Below are 26,695 nucleotides of genomic sequence, written 5' to 3' on the forward strand. Positions count from 1 at the left end.
TTGGAGTACGAATGCACACCATACATTTTAAGATTATATTAATAAATAAAAAAAACATGTAATTTTCCTTACACTTTACAATTGTCTATCATGTAAAATCTTAATAAAAACACATTAAGGTCAGTCTTTTTTTTTATTCCGCTTATTCCATAGTGGGTCGCGGGGAAGCTGGTGCCTATCTCCAGCAGTCTATGGGCGAGAGGCGGGGTACACCCTGGACAGGTTGCCAGTCCATCGCAGGGCAACACACAAACAACCATGCACACACTCATTACACATTAAGGTTTGTGTATAAAACATGGAAACATTTGGAAAAGTTAAAGGGGTAAGAGTACTTTTGAAAGGCACTCTAAAATAAGATCATTTTTTTAAACAACAACTTTTTGTTTATTATTAACCTCAGTGAAGCAAAAACCTTCAATGTGGAAAATGTCCTTTATATTTGGTGCTAGAACTTTCAACTCAGAACTAACAAATTACTGTACCTAAATGACAATCAATAGGAATAATAACTGAACAAACCATAATATTAAAATCAAAAATTAATGTGATTGTCAATGCAGCCTTTATTTTGAAAAAAAGAAAAAACTCAACATCTGGGCAAAGCCATATCTGCTTTTACTTAATAAATAAACTGAAAATGTGCCAGTATTTACATAATAATTTCAATTATGGTAGTTTGAATAGCTGCATACAAAATGTATTTATTACAGCTGTTTGTCAGTAGTTTTGTTTTTATTATATATGCAAATCAAAATGTTTTTCCCCAAGTATTTTGTCATTACAAATCGAGTGTTTCTAACTAGATGAAAGAAGGTCATACGACATGACATTCACCAGGAAATGATTCACAAAAGGAGAAACTTTGGCATTATTCAGTTAGAAAGCACCATATGAAAACTCCATTTCATGCAAGTTAAAGCTAAATCTTGCACACCAAGAACATCTTAAGGAGAATTGTTCCTCTTTTTGGATTTAGTCGATCCAGTTCCAGTTGACTTTTGAGCTTGCCTGATCCACTTCTGAAAGTACTTCAGCTCTAATGCCCGTGCAGCTCGGACCGAGGGTGGATCGAAGTTGTTGCTGTAGCGGAGGTCCAAGTGATGAGCCCCGTCAGGAATCAGAATGGAAACCAGAGATTGAGTTATGTTGGAAGTCACTCCACCAGCTGACCATGGATCAAGTCCTCCGTTACTAAAAAAATACAACATCAGAGACACACAAACACTGAGAAACTGGTGCTGGAATGGTGCTGAACCCAGTCCTCAAGATAATTCATGGACTATTCTTAAGAGACAAGTCTGTTCCCAAAAACCAACAAGTTTAAATGAACTCTGACACTTTTTATAAGAGCGATCTAATGTCCAGTCAGAATGATGACAGAAGCTTCTTGATGACTACAAAAACTGTGTGGTCTCTTTGCATATACACAACTAAGAGTTGTACAATGTATTAACAGAAAAGATGTGCAGAGACCATTGTATTTTACATTTTTGCTTCCTGTGGCTATCACTGTGAAAGGGTCTTATTTACCTGTGATAAAAGTTAGTCAAGCTCAGAAGGGAATTTCTTCTTCAACCACTGAGAAACAAAAACACAAAGCAATACTGTCTGTATTTTATTAATAATCTTATACCTGAAAATAATGTTGCTATGGGAACCAATCTTCTTTCCCCCATAGACAGTGCCAGCCCAATCAGCTCGAGGCCTGACGCCAAAGATGGAGTTACACTCATCAGAGAAGGCCTGGAAGTTCCACTGCTCTGGTTCAAACATATCCTGGACTCCATCTGTGCACATGGGCATCACCATCTCTGTGCAGGCCTAGAACAGATGGATTCAAAACATTTTTATTTTGACGGGTAAACCTACGTACTGTTAACTCTGTAAATCCCTAAGCTGTTTTGTGTACCTGGAAGAACCAGCCAAGGGCACCCAGGCTGCTGGTTGCTGTCTGAGATGTGTTGAGGCAAGGAGAGCTTCCTGTATAGTTGTAGTAGACCTTCGCTGCTTGGGCAACACCATGCAGCAGCTGGTGGTCAGACACAGTGGAATTGAAACCAAGATACTTGCACACCACCTTTAAAAAAAAAAAAAGAGCAGATTTAAAAAGTCAGTTTTATTTTGTTTTCTTTATTTATTTTTAGCCATTCAGGTGTAGGCTTCCTTGTGTGCTTTGGATCATTGCTCTTCTGCAAAACCCGAATGTATCTGAGCTTTAAGGTCACAAGCTAATGGTTAGACATTCTGCTTCAGGATTTTTTGGCAGAGAGCAGATTTTACGGTTCAGATAATTATGGCAAGTCATCTAGGTCCTGAATTCACAAAGCAGATGGTAGGTATGCTGTTCTTTTCATAATACTGTAGTAGCTTTACGCTAGATGCAACTGGATGCACACCTTCCAAAAAGTTAAATTTCGTCTCTTCAATATTTTTCTTCAAGTCTTGAAGATCATCACAATGTTTTTTTTTTAACCAAATGTGGGACAGGCCTTTCTGGTTTTGGTCTGCAGTGGTTTTCACCTTGGACCATTATCACGGAACCACTGACCTTAACTAACAAGTGAGGCTCCTGTGCTCTAGATATTCTTTAGGGTTCTTTAATTATCTTCTAAGTGAGTCCTTGATCCTTGACTCGTGTAAATGTGGTGAGTCTGCCATTCATTGGATCACATTTACTACCGTTCCATGGTTTCTCTACTTATGGATATTGACCCTTACTATGGTTCTTTTGTAACCCTTTCTAGAATCATAAAGGTCATTGATTTGTTTCACTCCAGTCCTTGGATTTCTTTAGATCAGATCATGATGTGTTGCTTTTTGATATCCTTTAGCCTACTTCATGTTGCCATACAGTTTTGATTTCCATAAAAGATTTCATGATTGTATAGGTCTGGCGGCAATCAAGCCTGGGTGTAAAGAGTGAGATAAAAAAAGTTACTTCATGACTCAACAAAGAGGTCAAATACTTTTTCATGTTACTGTGTACATATAGTGTGTACCACCAGTGTTGGTATGCAAGTGCACATTTATTATTGTGAAATAAACTTAGTAAAAATTAGTTGTACATGTTTTGCTTCTTTTACTTAGATAAAACCTGTTTCCAAGCAAAGCTGTTGTGGTCCTCAACAAGAACATACCACTCAAAAGATGGCAAACCCACTACTGTACTGTTTTTACCGGGCAGCAAAACCCCTGTAGTGTGTGCTCTTCTCTATAACCTATGGATGGTATAAACTGTCTTGTAATAGAGGGCCCCATTACTGACCCGAAAAAGTCAGGTATGAAATGACCAAGACCAAAGGTACGAATTGGCAAAGGGGAGAAATGACCAACAGCTGTTTAAAAGCGGGGCAAAAACAACTGAACTGAAGCAAAGCTTAAACACCTTTTAGAAGCTCTGTGTGAGTGAAAACTTCAGGCATCCAACTCTCTTAGATTTAAGTTCTTTACAAGGCTAAAGAATGCTTTCTTGGGGGCCATAAAGTGTTTTTCCACGCATAAAGGTGGCACCTGATTTGCATATGAAACTCCCTGGAATGAACTTGAATTTATTACTCTAACTTTGGCATGAGAGAAAGAAAACCCTCCATGTATTCAGATAAAACAAGTTAAATAATTCAAAAATGTAAAGGCTTAAGTCTCGTTCCTGCTGTTTTGTTTGACTCGCTGATTTCTCTGCGTTATTAGCGTGAATGATAAATATTTGCATTTCAGCTCCTGTTTGATTTCACTGCGTGTTGTTATGGTTGCAGCGGCAGAATTGGCCAGCGCTCTTGTTCCGCATCTTTTGTGAGGCAGAAAAACTGGGCTCTCTTTATTTTTAGAGGTTGGAGGGGATCGGCATCAGAGTAGAGTTTGTTACTAAGGCTTTTGTTTATGGGCAGGGGAGGAGTTGGTGGTCGATGGCTGAGGAGGGCCACAGACATGTCCAACTAAAGATTTATACTGTGGAGCGAGAAAAAAAAAAACACAGCAATAGCTGCAAAGCATCTTCTTCTTACTTTTCAGATAGGATTAGTTTTATACATTCATCTCTGCCAACAGATTTCCCTCCTCTAAGCCTTCAATACCCCGTTCTCACACTCACTCAGATAATCACATTAGCTTTGTCATTAAAAAGCTCCTCTTTGCACCCACTGCCTAAACCGCTTACACCACCCATAGGGGTTGCATACATTAAGAGAAGGGAGCCAAAAAAACTCAAAGTGACCATTTAGTGCTCATTTCACATGATGAAACATGATGCTCACGGATCTATTCAATAGCTCAGTAATAAATAACAGAAATGTATCAGACTGGTGGAAGAATGAAATTCCTGTGGGGACCCCTGGGAGGCAAACTTAAGCAGTAAAAGACAAACCGTGCTTAGTATAAGCGTGTGAAATGACAAAAAACTGGTTAAGTACACTGCACCCAAATAAAGCCGCAAAAGTATTCATACCCCTTTTTCACATTTTATCGTAGTAGATTCATGCATTTTTTTTTATCACTGTATTTATTTTATTTTCATACTTTGCAAGACAAGTTAGAAATGAACAATGTTGTGAAAAAATTTAAATATCTCCCACCCCAACGTTAAACAAAATAATACAACTACAAAAAGCATCCGGCAAAAGTATATCCAATATGCATTATACAAATCAATTATATTGTTTGCATGTATATATATATATATATATATATATATATATATATATATATAGATATATAATAGAAATTGAGAGTACAAACAAATAAAAATAATACCGCTATACACCTCCTGTACAAAAATAACCAATGTTAGTCAATTTTATGTAATTAATAAATGGATAAATGGCTTCCAAATTTCTTAATAAATCATGCATTTATTAGGATTTTCTGTGACAAATAGAGCACAAACACAAATCTCTAAAGTGCAACGTGCATTTGTATTCAGCCCCCTATACATTCAATCACCTAAACAAAATCCAGTGCAACCAACTGCCTTCAGAAGTCACCCAATAAGTAAATTAAATCCAGCTGTGTGTAATTGAATCTCATTAGAAATACAGAGGTTCTGTAAAACCCTCACATGCTGTGGGAATGTTTGTTCTTCAGCAGGGACAGGGAAACTGGACATAGCTGATGAGAAGATGGATGGAGCTAAATACTGGACAAAGACTTGAGACTGGCGCACAGTTTCATGTTCGACCAAGACAATGACGCGAAACATGAAGCCAGAGCTACAGGAGAATGGCTCAGATCAAAGTAAATTCATGTGTTAGAATTGCCCAGTAAACGTTTAGACCTCAATCAAATTAAGAATGCGAAAATAATGTTTAGTCTAATCTGACTAAGTTTGGGCTATTTTTCAAAGAATGATCAAAAACTTCAGGCTTCAGATGTGCAAAGCTGGCAGAGACACACCCCAAAGACGTGCAGCTATAATTGCAGAAAAATTTGGTTCTGCAAACCATTCAGTGGTGGTAAACACAAATGAAAGCCATTGATTTTTATTTGCTGATTGTCTAATGAACGTTTAAAATCTTAAAGCAATTTGATTCTTATGTTTTGCAAATAAAAGACTTCGAAGATACGACGGCTAAGTAATGTAAAAAAAAAAGCTCATCAGATATAATTAACCCCGTAATAACTAAGAAAACCACACTCAAGGATAAAAAAAAAAAAGAAATTAAATATGATGCTCAACTGAACTCGAGCCAGGCTACTGAACTACTGTACATATTTCCCAGTACACTGGTGTAAATGTTGTCCTTACCTGGATTGGCCAGCGAGGCAGTGGCTGGAGGAAATTAGCCTCATACGGATAGTCCACCATTGCCAGATTCACCCAGGTCTCTTGAAGCCAGCTTTTAAAGGTCACAGCATCATTCTTGTTTTTAAGAGGGGAGCATAAACTGAACTCTTCTGACAGCCACTGAAGACCGGACGCTTGATGAGAGAAAAATAAGTTATTTACTTTAAAAATGTAATAATAATATCAAACAAAATGCCTACATTGAGCCTTATTGAGCATATGATTTCTCTTTGGTACAAAAGAAAAAAACTGTATTATATAAAAAAACACCACAGCTTCCATTAGCTGTTCCACCTTCGGTGTCAGAAATTTGCAGTTACTCTAAATGTAAATAAAACATCCATTACCTTGTCAAATTAGGCTGTTCAGGAGAAAAGGACTTTATAATATTTACAGAAAAGTCTCGTATTTATGTGTTTAATGCAACAAAACCTCTTGTGGAGGTACAAAAACAAGCCAACAGAAAACTTTGCTTGAGCAGGAACTTATTTCTTTGTGCAAGGATGTTTTTTGAGATCTAAAAAGTTATTCACCATGATTGTTTTAACTGATCATTTTTTCTAATAGACTCCAGCAAAGGGACATTAACTACTTTTCTATACAATAATGTCATGATGTGGAGTTTTGGTTTGGTGTTTGTTTACATTAATTTAGTTAGGTGTTTTTTCTGTTACTTCTGGTGATGGTAGTTTTAGTTTCTATGCTTCAGGTGTGTTTTTGGGTTTCTTATTGATTTGTCTAGGTTCTGCGTTGTTCTGTGTTCTTATGGGTTTGATGATTGTCTGTTTAGATCGGTTTCTCCTGTTTTTAATTTTGAAGTTTATTTCCTGCCCTGTCCTTCGTATTTTTGTTCTTAGATCTGTGTTCTGGTTTCTGTGGGTTTGTTTATTGTTGGTCCTCGTCTAGCTCCTCTTGTTTCTGTTACTCCTAATTGGTTTATCTGCATCTCAGCCTCTGTGCCAGTCCGTCCACACCTGTGTCTGTTTACCCTAATTACCTGCCCTATTGTATCATGTCCACCTTTTGTCTGTATTTAAGTTCCTCCTTGTCCTTTGTTCCATGCGGTGTCGTAGTCATATATTGCTACCCGTTTGACTTATATGTGTGAAGCTTATTTCTGCGATCCTGTAACCTGGATTTGTGAACTTTGCATTCTGGATCGCCAGTTAAGCCAGCACTGGCACTTGTAAGTTGCTCAGCAATAAAGAAAGATCATTTCGCCAACCATCCCTGCTCGTCCCGCATCTTTGGTCCACCGAAAAGACTGAAATCATGATACAATAACACAATACATTTTCAAAGCAGCTTGTGTATGCCCAGGATAAAATGTTTTTCTTAAAACTTTTCTTTGTCCTTTATTTCCTTTACAACTCACAAATCTTTCTAACTAAGCAAGCTAAACAAATTCAAATCAATTCAATTCAAAGATACTTTATTGATCCCCAAGGGGAAATTAGAATTCCACGTTCACATCATTTAAAGAGCAAAGCTAGAAGCTTCTGTAAATATTCAAAGACATTTAAAATGATTTGCTACACCTTATAATGTCCTCCCCTAAGAAAGGCCTCTTCTTAAAAACGTGTCATCTTTTTATTGGTAGGCAATAATACCAAATGCTGTAGGATAAGAATAGAAAAATACTTCTTCCATTTGAGATGAAGGGGAACATTTCCAAACCAGCCCTTTATTACAGTGTAACTTACCAGAAGAGGAGACATTATTTATAGCCTTCCATGATCTTCTGATGTTTCTGTCACAATTATTGCCACTTTTGGCAAAGTCCTGTGTTACTATTTTATAGAAATCTCCACATGGCACCATGTCAGGGAACTGCCATATTGGTGCTGAAGCTGCCAAAGCCCTGAAAGCCAAGAACAAAACAGAACTGATTATTTTTTTCTCTCAGAAACCTTACATCAATTACCATCAGTCATCTATGGAGAAGATTTATGAACAGGACCACTGTACAAAATTTGACAATTGGGTCCATGTCAAAGTTTTTTTTTCTCAGCTGTTTAAATATCAAAACACACAAGGCAATTGGTGCATGAAACCCTTACCCAACAACAACATTTGGATATTTCATCCTGAACCAGGCAGAGAGCATCCCTCCATAGGAGCCACCGATGGCGATAACAGGGCTGTTTTGGGCACCGGGTACAGTACTCTTGAGGTTTTCAGTTAGTACAGCAAAATCTGCAAGGGCCTGCTCTGACGTCAGGTAATTCAGGTGTTTGCTGTCCTGCATTCAGAGCGAATTAAGAATCACGCATTGGTTATTTATACATGCATGCATACTTTTTAATAAAACACGATATTGATCAAACCGTTAGATGGAGACTGGCAACTTTGGGTCTTAACTTACACTGTAAGATTCTTGGCCAAATGGCAAAGACTCTCCATAGTAGCGATGTTCTGCAAAAACCAGCATGGCGCCCAACTGTCCTGCAATTTCCCACATGAAGCCCTTAAAGGAAGCAGTAAAAGATTTTACATATGGCTAAACTATCAATCTGCAGATGAACATCTGTATATTTACAGTGTTGTTGCAGAACCAGGTGATGTCTCCTTCATTTCCGGTGTAGAACAAAACAGGTCCATCAGGCTGATGCCAGTGTTTGTCAGCCACAAGATATCTTTGCTTAAAGGTGCCATCTTGGAGGAATCCAAAGTGATCAATCTGTGAATAGTAAGAACAGCTCAATAACATATTATGTTTTACAATGTGTCCGTAGTTAGACTCGAACTGTCTTCCTCGGTGCATCAAGTTAAGATCCAAAAGGCTTTCTTTTCAACTACCTTAGAAGGCTGTTGGAAGAGGCAAAGTAGGATGCACGCGTTTGATTTTCTGCTACACTTTAGTCATTTCTCGCAGACAAGTATGCAATGCAATCATCAATTTTAAATTGAAACTTTACCTGGAGACTGAAGGCTGTAAGAGGTAATTTCCTTGACCTTGTGTTTGTACCAGGACCAAAAACTGGAGAGATACAGTCATGTGGAAAAAACCTTATCAAAGCCTGTGTTTTTCTACCATATTTGGATGTATTAATTTCTTACATCAATTTTAACTAAACTAACAAAATGAAGTAATATACCCAAAAAAACATAGAAAACAAAACAAAAACCTTTTAAAACTTTTTAGAACATTTTATTTAAAAAATACAATTCTGATTCAAAATGGAAATCTTCAGAAAGTAAATAGTACCAGGGTATGACTGGTAAGGCATTTAAAATGGTCGAAATAATCTGAAATCAGCCTCTTCCCCTGTAGTGAAAACAGTCTACAAGTGGAGGACATTGATAGCAATGGCCAACAGAATCAGGTCTGGCTGTCCAAGCAAGTTCACCATAAAAGTGGACCGCAAGATGCCAAACGCAGTCTCAAAAAACCCTAAAATGTGATCTACAGCAGGCTCTCTACTGTTAATATGAAAAGTGTGGGTCTGTGCATTAAAAAAAGAGACTGCATTAGAACCCTGGACTTCTGGACTAATGACACCAGAACAGAGGTCATGTTTACAGCATTCTAAGAAAATAATTCTTATCAACTGTAAAGCTTTGAAGAAAATGTAATACCATTTTTAAAAATAAATAAAACAAAAATAAATGGACCCTGCAACCTAACAATTACCCACAACATTCTAGTAAATCCATCAAGCACTAAGCTTGAGAAATGCAAAGTCCAAGGCTGAGTGAAAGTCTCACAGCTGAAAATAAAGAGTGGAGCAAACCTTTCTCAGACTGATGTCAGACAAAGGTAGATGTCTATAAGAAGCGTCTAAAATAACTGATGTTATTTTAGTCAAGCGGGGTACGTCTAGCCATTAGGGGTTAGTTTGTCTTAACTTTTTCCACAACTAGACAATACCTTTTTAGTGATATATTTTATTTAAGGAGTAAAGCCAAGGTTAATTGTTGCCGTTTACTTGTAATTAAATAATTAAGTTTTTTTAGAGATAAATACAAAATAAGGTGCCCTGCGATGGACTGGCGACCTGTCCAGGGTGTACCCCGCCTCTCGCCCATAGACTGCTGGAGATAGGCACCAGCTCCACCGCAACCCACTATGGAATAAGCGGTAGAAAATTACTGACTGACCTTAATGTGTTTTTATTAAGATTTTACATGATAGACAATTGTAAAGTGTAAGGAAAATTACATGTTTTTTTTTTTTATTAATATAATCTTAAAATGTATGGTGTGCATTCGTACTCCAACCATCCATTGCAGTTTACGGCTGCAAATCTTTCAGGGTATGTCTCTGCAAGCTTTGCACATCTGACAAAATAAGGTTAGACATTGACATGTGATTAATAAACAACTGAACATTTGTCCATATTTTCACGTACATGTATAGTATTTCCCTGTTTAAAGAAGAGAGTTTACTGAGATTGGCCAAGATTCAGGGTTGAATTTGTACCTCTAAAAAGTTCTGAATAACTGAGCACGGCTCTACCTTTTTGGCCCAGCCATTTTGCAACTGCACCATATCATGGTCCTGTAATAATGTCAAAGTATCCTGCTCTACGTCAGCACTCCAACTACTACATACTTTAGCCTTCCTGTTCTAAGCAAGTCATGTTTTTCATTAATTGTAAGATATGTCTCTAGCATTACTTATTTTTATTGATCCCCACTGTATCAGATAGACGTGGAGCCCATCTTTACCCTCCAAAGCATATATTATATTTGCAATAAACATGGTAGCTTATGTGTCTTGAAACCTCTTACATAGTTTGCACAAAGTTGTTCTACATCTACCATATTCCCTTAATTAAAGACAGGAATTCAGCTTAGAAAATAAACCTTAGAAAATGATCAACAAGTAAAAGCAAACATGGTGGATGATGATAAGGGGAGAGGATAAGTGAGTCAGATCATCATTTTAATGTTCTTCTTTTTCTGCAGAAAAATGGTTTCTGTATTCAGAAGCATGAACTGATTACAAATCATGAATCTTAACAGCAGCATGGAGGGCAGTTTAACATCCAATTTAAATGCAACTACAGGACCAGGCTCTATGTTTACTATAAGCCTCTGTCTCATTCTGATCATCTGTACACTGTTCACTGTCCTGTTTCTGCAACAGCTCAGAAACAGATCCTGGATTCTCCAATTACCTGTGGAGCTCCCCGCTCTATAGCCTCGGCAGACAAGAGGCTCCTGCAAAGGTTAGTGGGGAGAGCTACATACTAAGATATAATGACCAAGAACAGCTGCAAAGAGCATTATTTCTTAACATTTGGACAATCTAATCAGCTTTTGATAAGTTAATGAAGCAATCCTCTTTGAGCCTACTAACAGTAAGTCTTAATTGCCTTGCTAAAGTATTTATATGCCTTAAACTTTTTTTTTAATTCTTCTATATTACAGCCACAAATATCACCGTATTGTCTTTGAAATGCATGTGACAGATCAACACACAGTAGAGACTAAATGTGAAGTTAAAGGAAAAAGATTTTGGGGGGTTTTTTTTACAAATAAAAATCTGAAAAGTGTGCAGTGCCTTTATATTCACCCCCTCTGAGGCAGCGCTTTGTAGAACCAGCTTTACCCTGCAACTGCAGCTGTAAGTCATCCTGGGTATGTCTAAACCAGCTGACATTTGCAGATTCTTCTTTGCAAACTAGCTTAAGCGATGTTACATTGTTGCATGTTCTCAATTATATATAGGGCTGGACTCTGATACATTCTAACACATGATTATGCTTTAATTAAAACCTTTGCAGTGTCATTTTTTTTTTTTTTTTTTGCAGCACTAGATGCCTTTATTTTTCATTTTTCAACAGTGGGTAGACAGGAAAGAGGGAAAAGAGAGGGGGTAGACATTCAGCAAAGGTCACTGGGACCTGAACCCAGGACAGCCGCATTGAGGACTAAAGCCTCTACACATAGTCGCACGCTTAACAGCTACACCACCAGCGATGCGCCCTTTCCAGTATCATTTTGGCTACATGTTTAGGATTGTTGGCCCACTGGAAGGTTAATATGCATGCCACTTCCAAACATTTTGCAGCCTCTGGCAGATTTCCTTCCATCCATCTTCCCATCCACTCTTATTTGCCTCTCATGGCTGAAGAAAATGGTCCTCTCTGTATAGTGCTACTACCACTATGGATCACGGTGCTGAGGGTTTGTTTAGGGTAATCTATCAGTGTGTCAGTGTTCCTGTACACACACCATTTACCATGTTGGCCGAAAAGTCCAGTTTTGGTTTCAAACTTCTGAACTCTTCATAGATGGACTCTGTTTACTTATTATATGACTACTGAAGGTACTTGGTTGCACTGGATTATACCTAGGTGTATCAGAGTAAAAAAGGGTTGAATATTTAATGACGCCACATTTTTTCGATTTAAAGAAAAAATAAATAAATAAATGATGTGTTGGTCCATCAACCAAGTCCTGATAAAATACATGTAAGTTTGAGGTATTGGGACAAAATAGGTTTAAGGGGTAGGCATACTTTTACACAACATTGTATTTTATCACTATCACTGGAAAGCAATTTGAGTTTTACTGACTGAGCAGAGGCCAGTATTAACAGGAACCACTCAGTTTACCTCCTTTTTTCTTCTCTTATAGAGCCAGACAGACAAAGTAAAGTATAACTTGAAAATTAGATAAGGAGAAACTTCTATGAATTGGCCACACTTCTCAAATGTAAGCTGCTACTAGGTCACAGCCCCGACTTTGGACTTTTAGGGTAATTAGCACCAATTTGTATAGAGAAATGCTGGGACCATTTAAAAAAGATGCCACATTAGTTCCACCTTCAGCTCTGAAATATCCTTTCACCAAACCTCAGGGATTCTCGGCATCTTCTCCTTTCAACCATTTTCCCGTGTTCTTTCCCAAACAAAGGCAGCTTCATGGAGAAGACGACCCCATGAGGTTCTCTGAGGTCCATTCCCTGAAACAGCTCCAAGGACATAATAAAAAATGTTTCTGTTTGTTTTTTTTCCCCCTATCGTCACTCTGTACCGTCCTTGGAAGAAACAAAGGAAGCAGGGTTTTTATGAGCCAGTGACAGGAAAAAGATTCTGAGGGCCTCAGTGTGTTCATTCAAGCCTCAATTCCTTCACTTGGCAGTATTTTTTATTAATTTTTTTTTGAAAGGTGAAGGGACCATGAGACAATTTAAAGGAAATGTTCGGCAGTCTGGCAGCCAAGCTGACTGGTGATGGCCAAACATGCTGTAACATGTGCAAACATCAGTTACTTTATCATGAATTTGTTATATTTTATATATTTAGTTATTTTTAAGTGTATTCCAAGGTTTTTAAAAGAGCTGTTATCCAGCTTAGGGAACTGAACCATGAAATTACTGTAAAACAAAATCTCCTTTTTATTGCACAGAGAAAAATATTCCCGTAAAACGCGGATCTAAAAGAGAACAGGGAAGGGAGTATGGAGTTTAATGCTTCAACAAAACCTAACTAACTCTTCCACTCAGTATGCACAGCACACTACCTGTAAGTCTGGTTTTATAACACATCCAGAACTTAACAACTACTGCCCCCATGTGGTCACAGAAATCATCTCCTATTTCAGTTGGATACAATTAAAATCAGTGGGTATGCTGCACATTAATAGTGTCTTACCGATTTTTTTTTTTTTTTTATTGTATTGTTTTTTTATGTGACAGACCAACATAAAGTAGCACATAATTATGAAGTTGAAGGAAAATTATACAAAGTTTTAAATACTTTCACTACTGTTTAATCCATAAGTCTTTTGGGGTTTGTGTCTCCCAGTTTTGCACATCTAGGGATACAAATCATTCTTATCTGTCAAATAGCTCAAGCTCAGTCCAATTAGATGAAGTGCATTTAGAGACATCAATGTTTACGTCTTGCCCTTTTCAATATGATTTAGATCTGAACTTTGACTAGGCCATTCAAACACAAGAACAGGCTTTAATCTAAACCATTGCACTTTATTTTGGCCATGTTTAGGGTCATAGTCCCGCTGAAGGTAAACACACACGTCACTCTCAAATCTTTTGCAGTCTTGTTTAACCATAGTGATTCTGTGTTCAGGGTGATTTACCACGCTACCTTTCCACCACAAATGTTTTTTTTTTGTTTGTAGGCAAAAAAAGTCAAATGTTTTTGATCTTATCTGACCAGAGCACCTTCTTTCACATGTTTGCTGTGGCTTATGGCAAACTGCAACCAGGACGTCTGAATGCCGTCGTTCCACAAAGGTCAGATTTACACAATCTGCAACTAATACCTGTTCTGTCTGCTGTGTTCCTTGGTCTTCGTGATGCTGTTTGTTTAGTTATGTTGTCTAACAATCCTCTGAGGCCTTCTGAGAACAACTGTACTCTTATGGAGACTAAATTACTTACAGTTGGACTTTATTTACTGCTTAAATATAAACCCTCCAGGTGCACTGGATTTTATTTAGGGGTGTTAGAGTGAAGTACTTTCCCTTCCAAACCACAGTTATACTATTTATGTGTTGCTCTAGCACATATAATCCCAGAGGATACACTGACGTGAGGAATGTATTAAAATGAACAATTTTGCAAGGCACTGTAGGTCTAAATATCAACCATGGCAAACGTCAAGAAGCTGCGTTTGTTTTCCACCACACAGAGTCCCAAAGTAAACACCTAGACCATAAGTTGCAGCACACTCTAGCAGTAAGTATGAAGGATGCTAAAGGACACTTCCATTCATTGTCTGGATGCAGACCACAGTCAAGAGGATTTCCTGATGATAACTGCTGAACTTCGTGCCCTTCACAGCAGTCTGAACTACAACCTGTGAAAAACGCTGGGTGAGACGTAATCCCTTTCAGATAACAGAAGACATGACAGAAGTGATGAAAAGGTGGTTACGGGGGTGGGGAGGGAGTTGTTGTAAATTTCATGAAGAAGCATTCAATTTCTCGCTGATTGGCATACAGGACCTCACATGAGACAAAACAGTGGGGGTAGGGTGGAGGGACGGGACGTTTAATGGCAGGAAAAGCTCTTCATCTTCTTGTCAGCTCGGTTGATTAGACAGGATGCTGTGGGCAGGAACAGGTGTGGAGCATTGTCCACACATCCAAACATTGTTGAGAGCAAAGACTTATTATGAGTGTCTTTTACTATAGTATCAGCCAGCATGTCCATTATTTCCATGGTTTCCTCAGTTTATTTAATAAAAGAGAAGTCGGTTTCCGGTGGGCAAAAACAAGGAATGAAAGTGCTAAAACAGTCTTACGTGAAAACAAAAACTGGATACTTTTTATTTTTCTGACTAATCCAAACAGAAACTGATGTTTACAGTTGGAAAATCTAGATCCACTAACTGTGCTAAACAATAAGATGCAGGAGACATGTTAAAATGTGAACTCTGTGATCAGTGTCTTTGTATTGAATTATTAGTGAAATTAGTGTAACATAGATTGTTTCCTCTCTCTTCATCCCCCATAGTATCATACTCTCATATTAATATTTAATAACTGAATCACAACAGAAAGGCCGCTTAAGGCTCCTTTATAGTTACAATAAATGAATAAATGATTTAGCAATCCAACACATAACAATAAATCAGAGCTTTTTCTTGTTAAGTTGGACACAGCTTTTATTTTGAATACATCTGGTAAATACTTTTTCATATTTTACTTTGCGTATTTCTAAATTTTCAGAGGTACGAAACACAAAAATAGGTTTAGGATAACGTATTATAGATTTCTCCTAATATATACATCATAGAGTAACGCAGTTCTGCCCCTCCTCCATGCAATGCTGCACACTGCCAGTCAGACTGAAAAGAAAAAGCTGCTACGCTTACAGAAAAAAACAAAATAGGCTGTTTGGTAAAATCTCTTTAAGCAACGAGCATGGGCACAAAAACAGTAGAAAGGAAACGGAAAATTACCCATAACTGTTAAGGTGACGCTGTTTTAATACCACAGTTGGCAAGCGATGAGTGTTATGTCTTTTAAGCAGCTGTCTGAAGGCTGGTCATCACAGCAGAAAGTCCCATTAATTAACCAGCTGATATCATCTTATTAAAATCAAATAAAACCTCAAAATGGATAATATCCTGCTCAATAGCTGCTGAAAACAAAGAATAAACAATTAAAGTCTATTTTTACTCAAGCCTGTCTATCAAAATCATAACTATGATGAAATGTTTTAGATAACAATATAATAAAATAGTAATTAATGTAATATTGACATAATGGTAAATAATATATTTAATAACTGCTTTTCTGCTCAAAATAAGTCATTTTAAATATTTTTGTTTAAATCTTTTGAGTCCAACCATCATAGCACAAAACTATATTTTTACTCAACTGTACCTTGAGAATCTCATAGTGATTGATGCCTAATAATAACCCATATAACATATAAATAACAAATTAAAAAGCAGGCACATGGTGACAAAATTTGTATTCAAGTTTTTGTTATCTTTTTTCAGTACAGGTGCCTTTATCCCTTGTAAAAGAAGGGGCCTTTTGTATGTCGACCTTTACGCTGCACCAGATGCTTCTTGTTTTGACTAAAACCAGACGCGCCGTGTACCACTGCACACCGTCCGACATGTAATATGAATCTCCATGAAGTAACGATAAATAGAAAACGTTCAGGCTGAATGAAGATCTTTCAAACCCCCCTGAGAAGGAAATGGGTCCCCAGAGACCTCTTTAGGCAGACAGCCAGGTAGGAGGGTTCTGGTTCTGTTGGCAGGAACACAGCCGATGGCTTTCCCTTCACTACAGGAAGCCAGATGGAAACACCTATTGTCTGCAGACACATCACATGAACTCCTATAGGTTTAGGTGAAGTGGGAATTTTAGAAAGAGCAAGCAGTGTAGTTTTTATTTATTTATAAAACAGCAAACAATGAAACCAAGAAGTGAAGTAGTAAAGAAAATAATAAATAAACCGATCATATAAAATCAGGGCTTTTACACATTTTCCATTTTCAAATCACATACTCAGACTTGGATTGAATTCTTTACAAACTGAGGGTATTTGAGCACAAAACATTTGACAAACTGGATTGTATTTTCTATCTGTTCTATAAATAATAAAGAAAACCTGCTTAAGTTGGCTTACAATTTGGTAGCAAGGTAAGGAGCTATTTTCATGCGATTTTGGCATCTAGACAAACTTGAACTCCATGTTAAAATATATAATGCTTACACTTGTGAAATATAGACCTTAAATACAGATTCTTTATGTGATACCTTTATTTTGTTTGTTTGTTTTTTTTATCTAAAACTGGTTATGTCTGCTTTTTTGCATCCAAACCGGACCCGGTTTAGAAATAACAGGTGAAGGTAAAAACCCTGACCTAACTGGGTTTAGGGTTTTTATAAAATTTTGTGTGAGTATGCATTCATGCGTGGGTTCTGTCAGTAACCTAAAAACCAAAACGATTTGAGCAAAATCAAATTCTGTACTTTTCAAAACTACATAGGAACCCTGAACAATATACAGCATAAAAAGGGAAATACACTTTGTTGTAAAAGGGTCAACTCCTTTAAATTTGTATTTTGGTAGACTGGGAGTACTGTCATCTGACCATTATAAATCTGAACTAACAAAAATCATCTGGGGTACCTCATTCTCAAGCAATATGATTTAATATCAGTATGCAATTTCATTACATGCTGATGAGACACACATGCATGTTATTTAGTTATATCGATGCTAATCACAAACAATATTAAAAGCAAAACAACACTGTAATGCTAAACGCAGTCTATAGGCTACATATTGGTTTTTTTAGGTGTAGACACAATTTAATTAAACACATGTAACGTTGTTTTCTCTCTCTCTCTACCGAACGTATAAATCAAGCACTAATGGAGAAGTGAAAGGGAAAGAATTAAACGCGGAAGAAACCAGCAAAAGAATGAAAACATCTATTATTTTAAGGTGACAAATTCAGCAAAAATTAATAAACATGACAAATAAAGATGAACATTTTCACTCACCTTTTGATCGAAGTACAATGTTTTATAACTGATGGGGGGCTCCGTGGTGTAACGTAACCCCCCAACTCTGGTGAAAAGTTGTGATTTTAAGGAGGTCACGTGCAAACAAGCCAAACACAACGTTATGATGCAGGTAGCTGCTATTTTCTCCAAACTCCTGCCTCCAGCCATCATTCACCTCCAGTGCAAATCACAGCCCTCGGTGTGCTGATCTTCTGCAAATGATCAACACTGCCGCATGATCTCTGCTGTGGTTGCAATAAGTCTACTTGTCCCGTAGAAGAGAGGAAGTGAGATTAACCTATGTCAGCAGGTCCAGAGAGGTGTTGCCATTTAGCCTGTGAACTTGGGTTTAGCAGCGGCTGAAGTCCACTTCTGAAGAGTGGGTATCAGGTACCAAACTCTTCTAAAGTATTCAACTCCTTTAATTAACTCTGTTAAGCTAGCAATCGGTGAGGTAATCACACAGCAGAAGGCTTGTTTTATAGACAGAGAAGAATGGACGCCACGTGAGCGACGTCCGTCAACGTCGCCGCCATATTGTGAGAGGCATTTTTTGTTCAGCCATACAAAAAGCTATAGAGGATATTTCTGGTGCAAGAGAAAAAAAACCTGTGACTGTGTGGCCTTTTGTGCATGTTCCTATAGTTTATATATGATAGTTAATGTATGAATACATATACAAACAAACAAACTATTCACTTCATTTTTCAAGCTTACACGACTCCTTAATAACAATGATGTTAATCTTATATTTTTTAGTTTTAGAACTTTAATAGTTTTTATCGTTATTATTTTTACTATTATCAACCCCCTTAATCATATTTTTTATATGACAAAAGACGGAACTAAAGTTAACTATGTTGGCATCAACTAGTTTAGTAGTTTCTTCTTCTTCTTGTTTAACGGGTTTATCGAACAACTTTCAGGTGCATTACCGCCACCAATTGGTAAGGAGTGTAACAGCTTCATCAGGGGTTTTGGATTCGTACTTGAAAATGTGTGATTTGTACTTGCATTGTTCTTGTACTTGCATTTGTACTAGCAAAGTTGTAACTTTGTAACTTAACTTCTAAACTTGTATTCTTACAGATGAAACGTCTGATGTCACATGTATGTATGTATGTATAAATTGACAAGGCACAAATACAAATCTTAAATGTATTCATGTTTACTTACATTTACAAATGTAGACACCTACACATATATTTTTTTGAGTTATCTTACCCCACACTTCAGGCACGCAATGGTTGATGGGAGTGTGAGGTTTATGTAAGCAAGATGCAACACATTCAAAAGGTGACTCCAGTAGGGCAAATACCTGGAAACTGTGATACTGAATAACAGGGCTCTTTACATTTTTCATGTCCAAGTTCCATACTATCCCAAATTACATTCTCAGACCATTTCTGGCCAGTTTTATTAAGCACAAAAGCTCACACGTTTACTCTAAAGACCTGTACATACTGTGCAAAAACAAAAATATATATTTAAGTGCAGACTTCCTGGAAGGTCATCGTGGATCTTTCCCACTACAGGATTTATAAAACAATTGTAAATTATTTTACTTACCTAAAATCTCTGACTAATTACACAATAGTTGCCATCACACCACACAAGAAAAAACTTCTGCCCAGGTGATGAAATGAAGCTGCAAGAACTACCAAACCAGGGCTACATTCCAGAAGAGAGAACTAATTTATCCGTTTCTGCACAGTATGTAGAGACCTAAAACTTTCTGCAGATATGTAAAACAGACATGCGGGTCCTAAGTAAAGAATGAAGACAAACATAGATAGATGTATGACGAAACAGTTTAATGAATGGCTAGACACATGGATGAATAAAAAATGAACAGATTGATGGAAAGACAGAAATACGGGTGGATCTGAATAGCTGGATGAACATACAAATGTCTGGACAAATGAATGGATGAACAGACTGAATGAACATTTGATGGATTGATGAATAAATAGATTGCTTGTTTGATTAAATTTTGTTTGTCCTGCCTGTGCTCTAGATTTTACTATCTCCAACTTTAGCATTTTCATAATTATGTCTTGTTTTTTTAGTGAAAGTACAGGAAACTATACAAAAATCTGGCCTCATTAATAGCTAAATAACACAGGGCAAACATGCAATAATTAGTGTAGCTGTTTATTGTTATACACACTAGTTTAGGGATTATTTTTATACATAAGAGAAAAAAGCACAAGAATTGAAATAGCTGTTTAGTTGCAAATCCCATTAAATTTGATGGGAAGATGTTAAGTATTAACCACAAGTCTCTCCTCTTAAACCCAAAGTACAAGGAATTACATAATTCTGGCACTTCTAGCAAATGAAGAAAAAAAAAAAAGTACAAAACCATAAAAGTGCCAAGATGTACTACAGTAATAAATCTGTACACGAAAACACTAAATGTTACTGTTAAATCAAAAAAAATTAAAAACTAAGTGTGCAGTATATGGCATTGTGCAATACAGCAGCCTGCAGTTACGTCAAATGAATAAAACATCATTTTAGAGACTACCATGCTGAAAAACGAAAGAAATTCACAGAAAGCATAATATGAAATACAACAAGTTATATAAAACTACATGGACATACCCCTTTAAAATATTTCATGACCAGCACCCACAAATGCAGGAATATTCATGTGTATGTTAGCGAAAACAGCCAATAAAGAAAAATCTAAGTTCCACTGACAGAAGGCTTTCCAACTGCTTCAAACTAAATCAGCAATCACTACAACTGCCAATATACTAAACAAATATTAATAGCAACGCACAATACTGTAGGTTTTATATGCGTTTCGGTTTTTATGACATAAAAATGTGTTCTAGCAGCAAGTAAAAAGTCCAAATGGGAAAGAAATGCTTCACCGTATGTAATGACAGATGCAAAAACCGATTAAGAAATGACAAAGCTATCATGTGATGTGATTCTCAGAGCAAAGTGTGAGGGAAAATAAAGGTGCAAAGTTTTTTTTTGCAACTAGATCAACCTTACTAATCTCCGAAATGTAGTGTATGTAAACATGTTACTGATAACTAATAACCTCCAATGATCACAAAACTTGTCAGCCGATTCATAACAATATGCCTGGCAGAGATTTTTCTCTCATAATACTGCTGGTGAAAACTGATGATGGATGAAAAATGGATCCTAAAGGCCAAACTGGGACGTCTTGTCCTTTCAACATTGTAAGGATAAAATGAAGCCCTACTCAGATTACAGGAATTATCAGTCAAACATAAATGCATCTCAAGAAATTAGGAAATGATAAAAAATACTTGTAGCAGTAATCAAGTTAAAAAATAAAACTCATAAATTACAGAGATTCATTACACACAGAGTAATACATTTCAAGCCTTGAATTCTGTCAATTTTGATTATCGCCAACAGCCAATGGGTAATCAAAAAACCTTAAAATACTACTTATGAAAAAAATTTATTTTTAATTTAGACATGTAATGTTATGGCATCTCCGTGTTACTCCTGGGAAAGACCACTGACTTGACAGATATCAAGCAAACATACACGGCCACCTTCCAAAAGGGGGGAAAGGTACCAAAAGGCATTGCTGGAGAAGCTGGCTGTTCACAGTGCTGTTTAAAAGCATATTATTGAAAAGTTGGTGGAAGGAATAGTAATTGCACAAGCAACAAAGACACGTTCAGCCTTTAGAGGATTGTAAAGGAAAACCCACTCAAGAGTTTGGGGTAGATTCAGAAGTTGTAGGCTGCCAACTGGGCTAAGGAGAAAAGCACATCAGGACTGTCGCCTTTTCAGATGAAATTTAATTTTGCATGTCATTTGGAATTTAGAATCCCAGAGTGTGAAGGAAGAGTGGAGAAGCACAGAATCCAAGTTGCTTGAGGTCTGGTGTCAAGTTTCCACAGTCAATGACTTATAGTCAACGCAGCCTTCTACCAGGGAATTTTAGAGCATTTCACACCTTCCTCTGCTGACCAACTTTATGGAGATGCTGATTTCATTTTCCAGCAGGACTGGACACCTGCACACACTTCCAAAAGTACCAATACCTGTTTTAACAATCATGGTATCACTATTGATTGGGAAACAGGCGTGTCCAAAACCCTATTGAGAATTCATGAAGTATTGTCAAGAGGAAGATGAAAGACCCAAGAAATATAGAATCAGAAATAAAAACTATTGAAATACATTACTCTGTGTGCAATGAATTTATATAATGTTTCAGATCAAAATCTCACTTTTTCATTATATTCTAATTTATTGACGTGCACCTGTACATCCTGATCCAGTGAGGAAACAGGTGTCAATGATGGTAGCACTTTAAAAACTAAAATCAACTAGCTCCTTTGTACTGCTTATAAAAGGCATGGGAAAAAACATGACCAAACTAAGCGTTGGCCTGATGCCATCTTAGTAGGACGGAGGCATTGGGGCTCGGCCATCTACACTCTACAGGAAATGGCTACAGAGTTTCCGAGCCAGGCAGCTGAGCTCCCTTTAATTGAGGCTGCAGCAGTTCAAATAACTGATGGTTTTACCCTCGCCGGGCATTGGGGCAGTGTCATTATTGTCGAGCTTGTTCTGCTTGGCTTCTCGGATGAGTTCACACGCCAGGTCGAGGAAGAGTTTCTCGACGTTGTCGGACTCTTTGGCCGACGTCTCCAGATACAGCATGCTCTGAGCCTGAGCGAAGTCTTCAGCCCTCTGCCTGAGAACCTCTCTCTTGTCTGCCAGATCTATTTTATTACCTAAAAGAGAACGGGTAGAACAAATTAGCCAAACATCACGTACATGAGAAAATATAATTCTGAGCAACACTCGGACAGAGCAGTGTGTAATAAAACAGATGGGCATGGAGGTGTATGTGTGTGCCTGCATGTGGGGGATGAAGTTCAACTAAGACTCTGAGTGGGAGTGCTTTATTCAAGAAAAATCGTTTAAATTTTCTTAGAAGTTTTGAGATTTCTTAGAAATCACCAGACCAGACTATGGATTTGTTTTTGACAAATCTGTTCAAAACTGGTAACATTGGTGTTTTGGTTGTTTCATGCTCCATGAGCCATTTACTACTGCATCAATTCGTTACAGCCGGGGGGATGTGTTGTATCATCTTTGGCAACCAGGGACTTCAAATAATTTTCTGTACCTACTCATGGTCAAGTGAAAGGACATTTAGTCAGAGGTTGCTTTAGTCACAGTTCCTAATCTGCCATATTTGACAAGACTCAACTGACCCAAAATAAAGACCCAGAACCAAACTAAAATGATATGGGTTGTAATATGTACTTCAGAAAATAATGCACAATAAAAGTAAATTATACATGATATATAAGCAGACTTTTTGTCTGTTTCTCTTTTGGGGATTAATGGAAACAAAAAGAAATGTATAAAAGTATTTCTTAAGCGCATGTGTATGAAATGGTTTGCTTACAGGTAGGAAATGGAAGAAGGGAGGGATGAAATGACAACACCTTGATACAAAATGCGCATTATGAATCAGAAAAGAGGTAATTTGATCTGGACGTATTAAAAACATTTGGTGCATTGCAGACAATAAAAGGCTATCTTATTTAAAAAGGAGAAATTAGGGTTTTCTTACCGACTAATATAGTCACCACTTGGTTGTTGGCATACTGCTCAATCTCCTTCAGCCACTCTGGAAGGCACCTAAAGGAGTCCTCACAGGTAATGTCATATGTAAGAATGAGGGCATTGGCACTACGGTAGTAACTCTGAGTAATGGAGCGAAATCTCTCCTGTCCAGCTGTATCCCATATCTGCAACTGGAAAAGGAAGCAAATGACACAGGTAATTATCTGCCAATTAAAAAAAGTCATTAGTAGAGGATTCTTTGTCACTTTGTAAACCTCTCTGTAGTCTGTGTACCTTGACCTTCTCCCCATTGATTTCCACTGTTTTAATCATAAAATCCACTCCAATAGTAGCCCCTTGTCCAGGTGGGAAAAGCCCCTATAAATTGAGCAGATACTCAGTATGAAAAAAACGCACATTCTTGTTTCTGATAAGATCTACACCATAGTAGCAAAACACATACCTGAGTAAAGCGCCGGACGAGACATGTCTTTCCAACTCCAGCATTTCCTATGAGAACTATCTTGAACAGGTAGTCATAATCTTCCATGCTCATAATAACCTGTAGAGAAATTATACAATTCAGGTGACAAAGCTACACATTTGTTGTGAATAAAGTGCCTTCCGTATATATTCATAGTCCTTGAACCTTTCCGCAGTTTGTCACATTACAACCACAAATTTCATTGTGTTTCATTGGGACAGAATAACCAAATCCATGTATAATGGATACTTGGTTTTCCACATTCTTCACACATACAAATCTAAAAAGGTGTGGCACGTAATTGTATTGGGACTGGTTATATTTGTAGAACCAGGGGGTAAACCATGTGAGATTTGTTGGGTCATGTGACAGAGAGAATGATGCAGCGCAGGATTGTGGGGTGTTTATCTGAAGGAAAGAAGCAATGTCAGCGATGGGCCGTTCTGAGAGTCCAACCCTGATTCTCCCCTTGAATCTGATAGTCTGTGGAGGCAGTTAAAGTATAGAGTAGGGGCGCATCGATTGATCAGCCGGCCAATCGATTGGCTCCGATTTCCTTAATTTTGGGAGATCGGTGATAGGCCGATACTTACATGTGAAACCGATGTTATCCACCTGTCTAACCTTTGGGGAAAGTTTAGTTTCTTTTTAAAATTTGAAAAATGAAAGACTAAAGGAACTGCAAAGCTTTAAACGATTCATTTATATATTAGAGCACTGCCTCATGTGCATTTAAAACACGTTTGGATTGTTTCATGGGCAATGTTCAATGTTTTTGAATAAAATATGATACCAATTTTTAAGGTGTTTTGTGACCTTATAACACCTGACAGTATCAGCTTTAAAAAAAATTTAAAAACGGTATCAGACAAAATCGGAATCGGCATGTCAGGCTTTTTAAAGATCAGTGATTGGCCAGAAAACTGCAATCGGTGCACCTCTAGTAAAAAGGTGTGGCCGTCCAACCTCAAAGACTTGAAGCACATCCCCAGTACCAAGTACCAGTGAACACGTGGAAAAAAGCTGGTTGGCCTTTATAAGGTTATTTGCTGTTATTAGCAAAAAATTAAGATTTATTGGCCAACACTTTTTCTTTGAATGAAAATTATTTTAAATATAAATATGTTTGAGGTATGAATACTTTTGGGTTTGACCCATATATACATATAGTATTAACATTAATTGCATTGTTAGGTAAACAACGTTACATTAATTCTGCTTGAAGCATGTCGAGTCGTGCACCCAAACCAGATCCATCAAAAAAATGCATTTAGGCAGACAAACTGTTGCTTGCTCACACGAACCTCTATGTGTTCCACTGTAGTTTTTTTTTTTTTTTTACATTAATTAACAGCCTAAACCTGCACGTAGAATGAACCTTTTTCCTGTGCCGTGAAGCGTATTTATCCTGGACCATTGTTAAATCCAAACCCGGTGGCCTGCAGCTCATGTTTAATCTGATTTAAGGTTTATAATCCTTGACAAAAATTATTCATCTTCAAGCTGACTTGATACCTAATAGAGCGAAGCTAACAACAGTAGCTACTAGCAAAAGCTACTGTGCGATTCTAGCCATTTTGGCAGATATCTGCAGACGCAGGAGAAGAAAAATCACAGTCGGACCAGCGCATCAAGGCAAAAACTATATGCACTTACCAATAAACACGGGGATATCCCCGGACTTAAAACTACTTGGTATGCATAGGTTCGGCTCTTCAAATAGGCAAAGCAGCCGCTGCTGGGCAGGGCATAATTCCCCCGTCTGAGAGCTGTGTGTCCAAGGCAGTTCAGTAGCAACAGCAGCAGCCTGTCTGATCAAGAAGGGAGGAGGAGGAGGAGGAGGAGGAGAGGGGAATGCACTCAGTGATGTCATTAGCTTTACATCCACTCATGGACTGCTAATCAGCCAAGTTCAACGCCAATGTATTTTATAAACTAGAAACTTTTCAGTTTATAACAATGTTTAGGTTTTACTTTTTCACAAAAAGGCATATACAGTAACTATCAACTGTCGTTATTTAAGTGAAGGTTAGCTGTTAGCTCACAAAAAATGGGTTAGTCTTCTTGTCTTTGTTGCTAGGAGACCCGTAAAAACGGTACGTGAGGCTACCGCCATATTGTAAGTGGCATGTTCTCCTGAACCAACACAACTATGCTTGGAAACGGGGATAAAAGAAGCCCTAAATTTTACGATGAACAAAGTTTTATAAATATTTTTTATATAGTCAAACATTTATGTACATTTTAATACTAATAATGGTGATCACCGAGACAAATCAATTAACAGTTTCTGCAAATCAAAATAGGGGTATAGCACATTGAACTCAATGTGCATAAAATGCGCTTATCTTAATTTATCTTGGAAAAAGTACCAAAATAAGTCAACAAATGTAGAAACTTTTCCTTTAGTAGTTATACATAAAATTTAGTCAAGCTGGGTTTTTTTTCTAAAAACTATATTATTTAAGGGGAGAGTGTGTAACCTTTAAATATTGTTTTTAAGATGTTGATTGTTTTAATAACAATAAATATTACTAATAATGCACAAAATATTATCAGTAAATCCATTTACTAATAATTATTGTGTATTACTGTGTATATATATATATATATATATATATATATATATACTGTGTATATATATATATATATATATACAGTACAGACCAAAAGCTTGGACACACTTTCTCATTCAGAGTTTTCTTTATTTTCATGACTATGAATATTGTAGCTTCACACTAAAGGCATCAAAACTATGAATTAACACATGTGGAATTATATACTGAACAAAAAAGTGTGAAACAACTGAAAATATGTCTTATATTCTAGGTTCTTCAAAGTAGCCACTTTTTGCTTTGATTACTGCTCCGCATACTCTTGGCATT

The 26,695-nt window shown here is 37.2% G+C and overlaps 2 protein-coding genes across 2 annotated transcripts; both read right to left on the reverse strand.

Annotated features, from left to right (window-relative positions):
* Window positions 1-546: 546 nt before the first annotated feature.
* LOC124884667 (prolylcarboxypeptidase (angiotensinase C)) lies at window positions 547-18,244 on the reverse strand. The gene is made up of 9 exons (XM_047392718.1): window positions 17,735-18,244; window positions 8,319-8,459; window positions 8,145-8,246; window positions 7,840-8,021; window positions 7,483-7,640; window positions 5,741-5,913; window positions 1,913-2,080; window positions 1,637-1,824; window positions 547-1,194 (listed from the first exon to the last, which is right to left on the reverse strand). The coding sequence occupies exons 1-9, from the start codon at window positions 17,906-17,908 to the stop codon at window positions 948-950; spliced, it is 1,533 nt and encodes a 510-aa protein (XP_047248674.1). The 5' UTR covers window positions 17,909-18,244; the 3' UTR covers window positions 547-947.
* Window positions 18,245-19,536: 1,292 nt separating this feature from the next.
* Window positions 19,537-25,622, reverse strand: rab30 (RAB30, member RAS oncogene family). The gene is made up of 5 exons (XM_047392393.1): window positions 25,467-25,622; window positions 23,790-23,888; window positions 23,621-23,704; window positions 23,334-23,517; window positions 19,537-22,482 (listed from the first exon to the last, which is right to left on the reverse strand). Exons 2-5 carry the CDS (start codon window positions 23,880-23,882, stop codon window positions 22,232-22,234), a joined length of 612 nt encoding a protein of 203 aa, XP_047248349.1. The 5' UTR covers window positions 23,883-23,888; window positions 25,467-25,622; the 3' UTR covers window positions 19,537-22,231.
* Between the last annotated feature and the right edge of the window lie 1,073 nt (window positions 25,623-26,695).

Source organism: Girardinichthys multiradiatus, chromosome 18 (assembly GCF_021462225.1).
Source record: "Girardinichthys multiradiatus isolate DD_20200921_A chromosome 18, DD_fGirMul_XY1, whole genome shotgun sequence".
Classification (NCBI taxonomy): Eukaryota; Metazoa; Chordata; class Actinopteri; order Cyprinodontiformes; family Goodeidae; genus Girardinichthys; species Girardinichthys multiradiatus.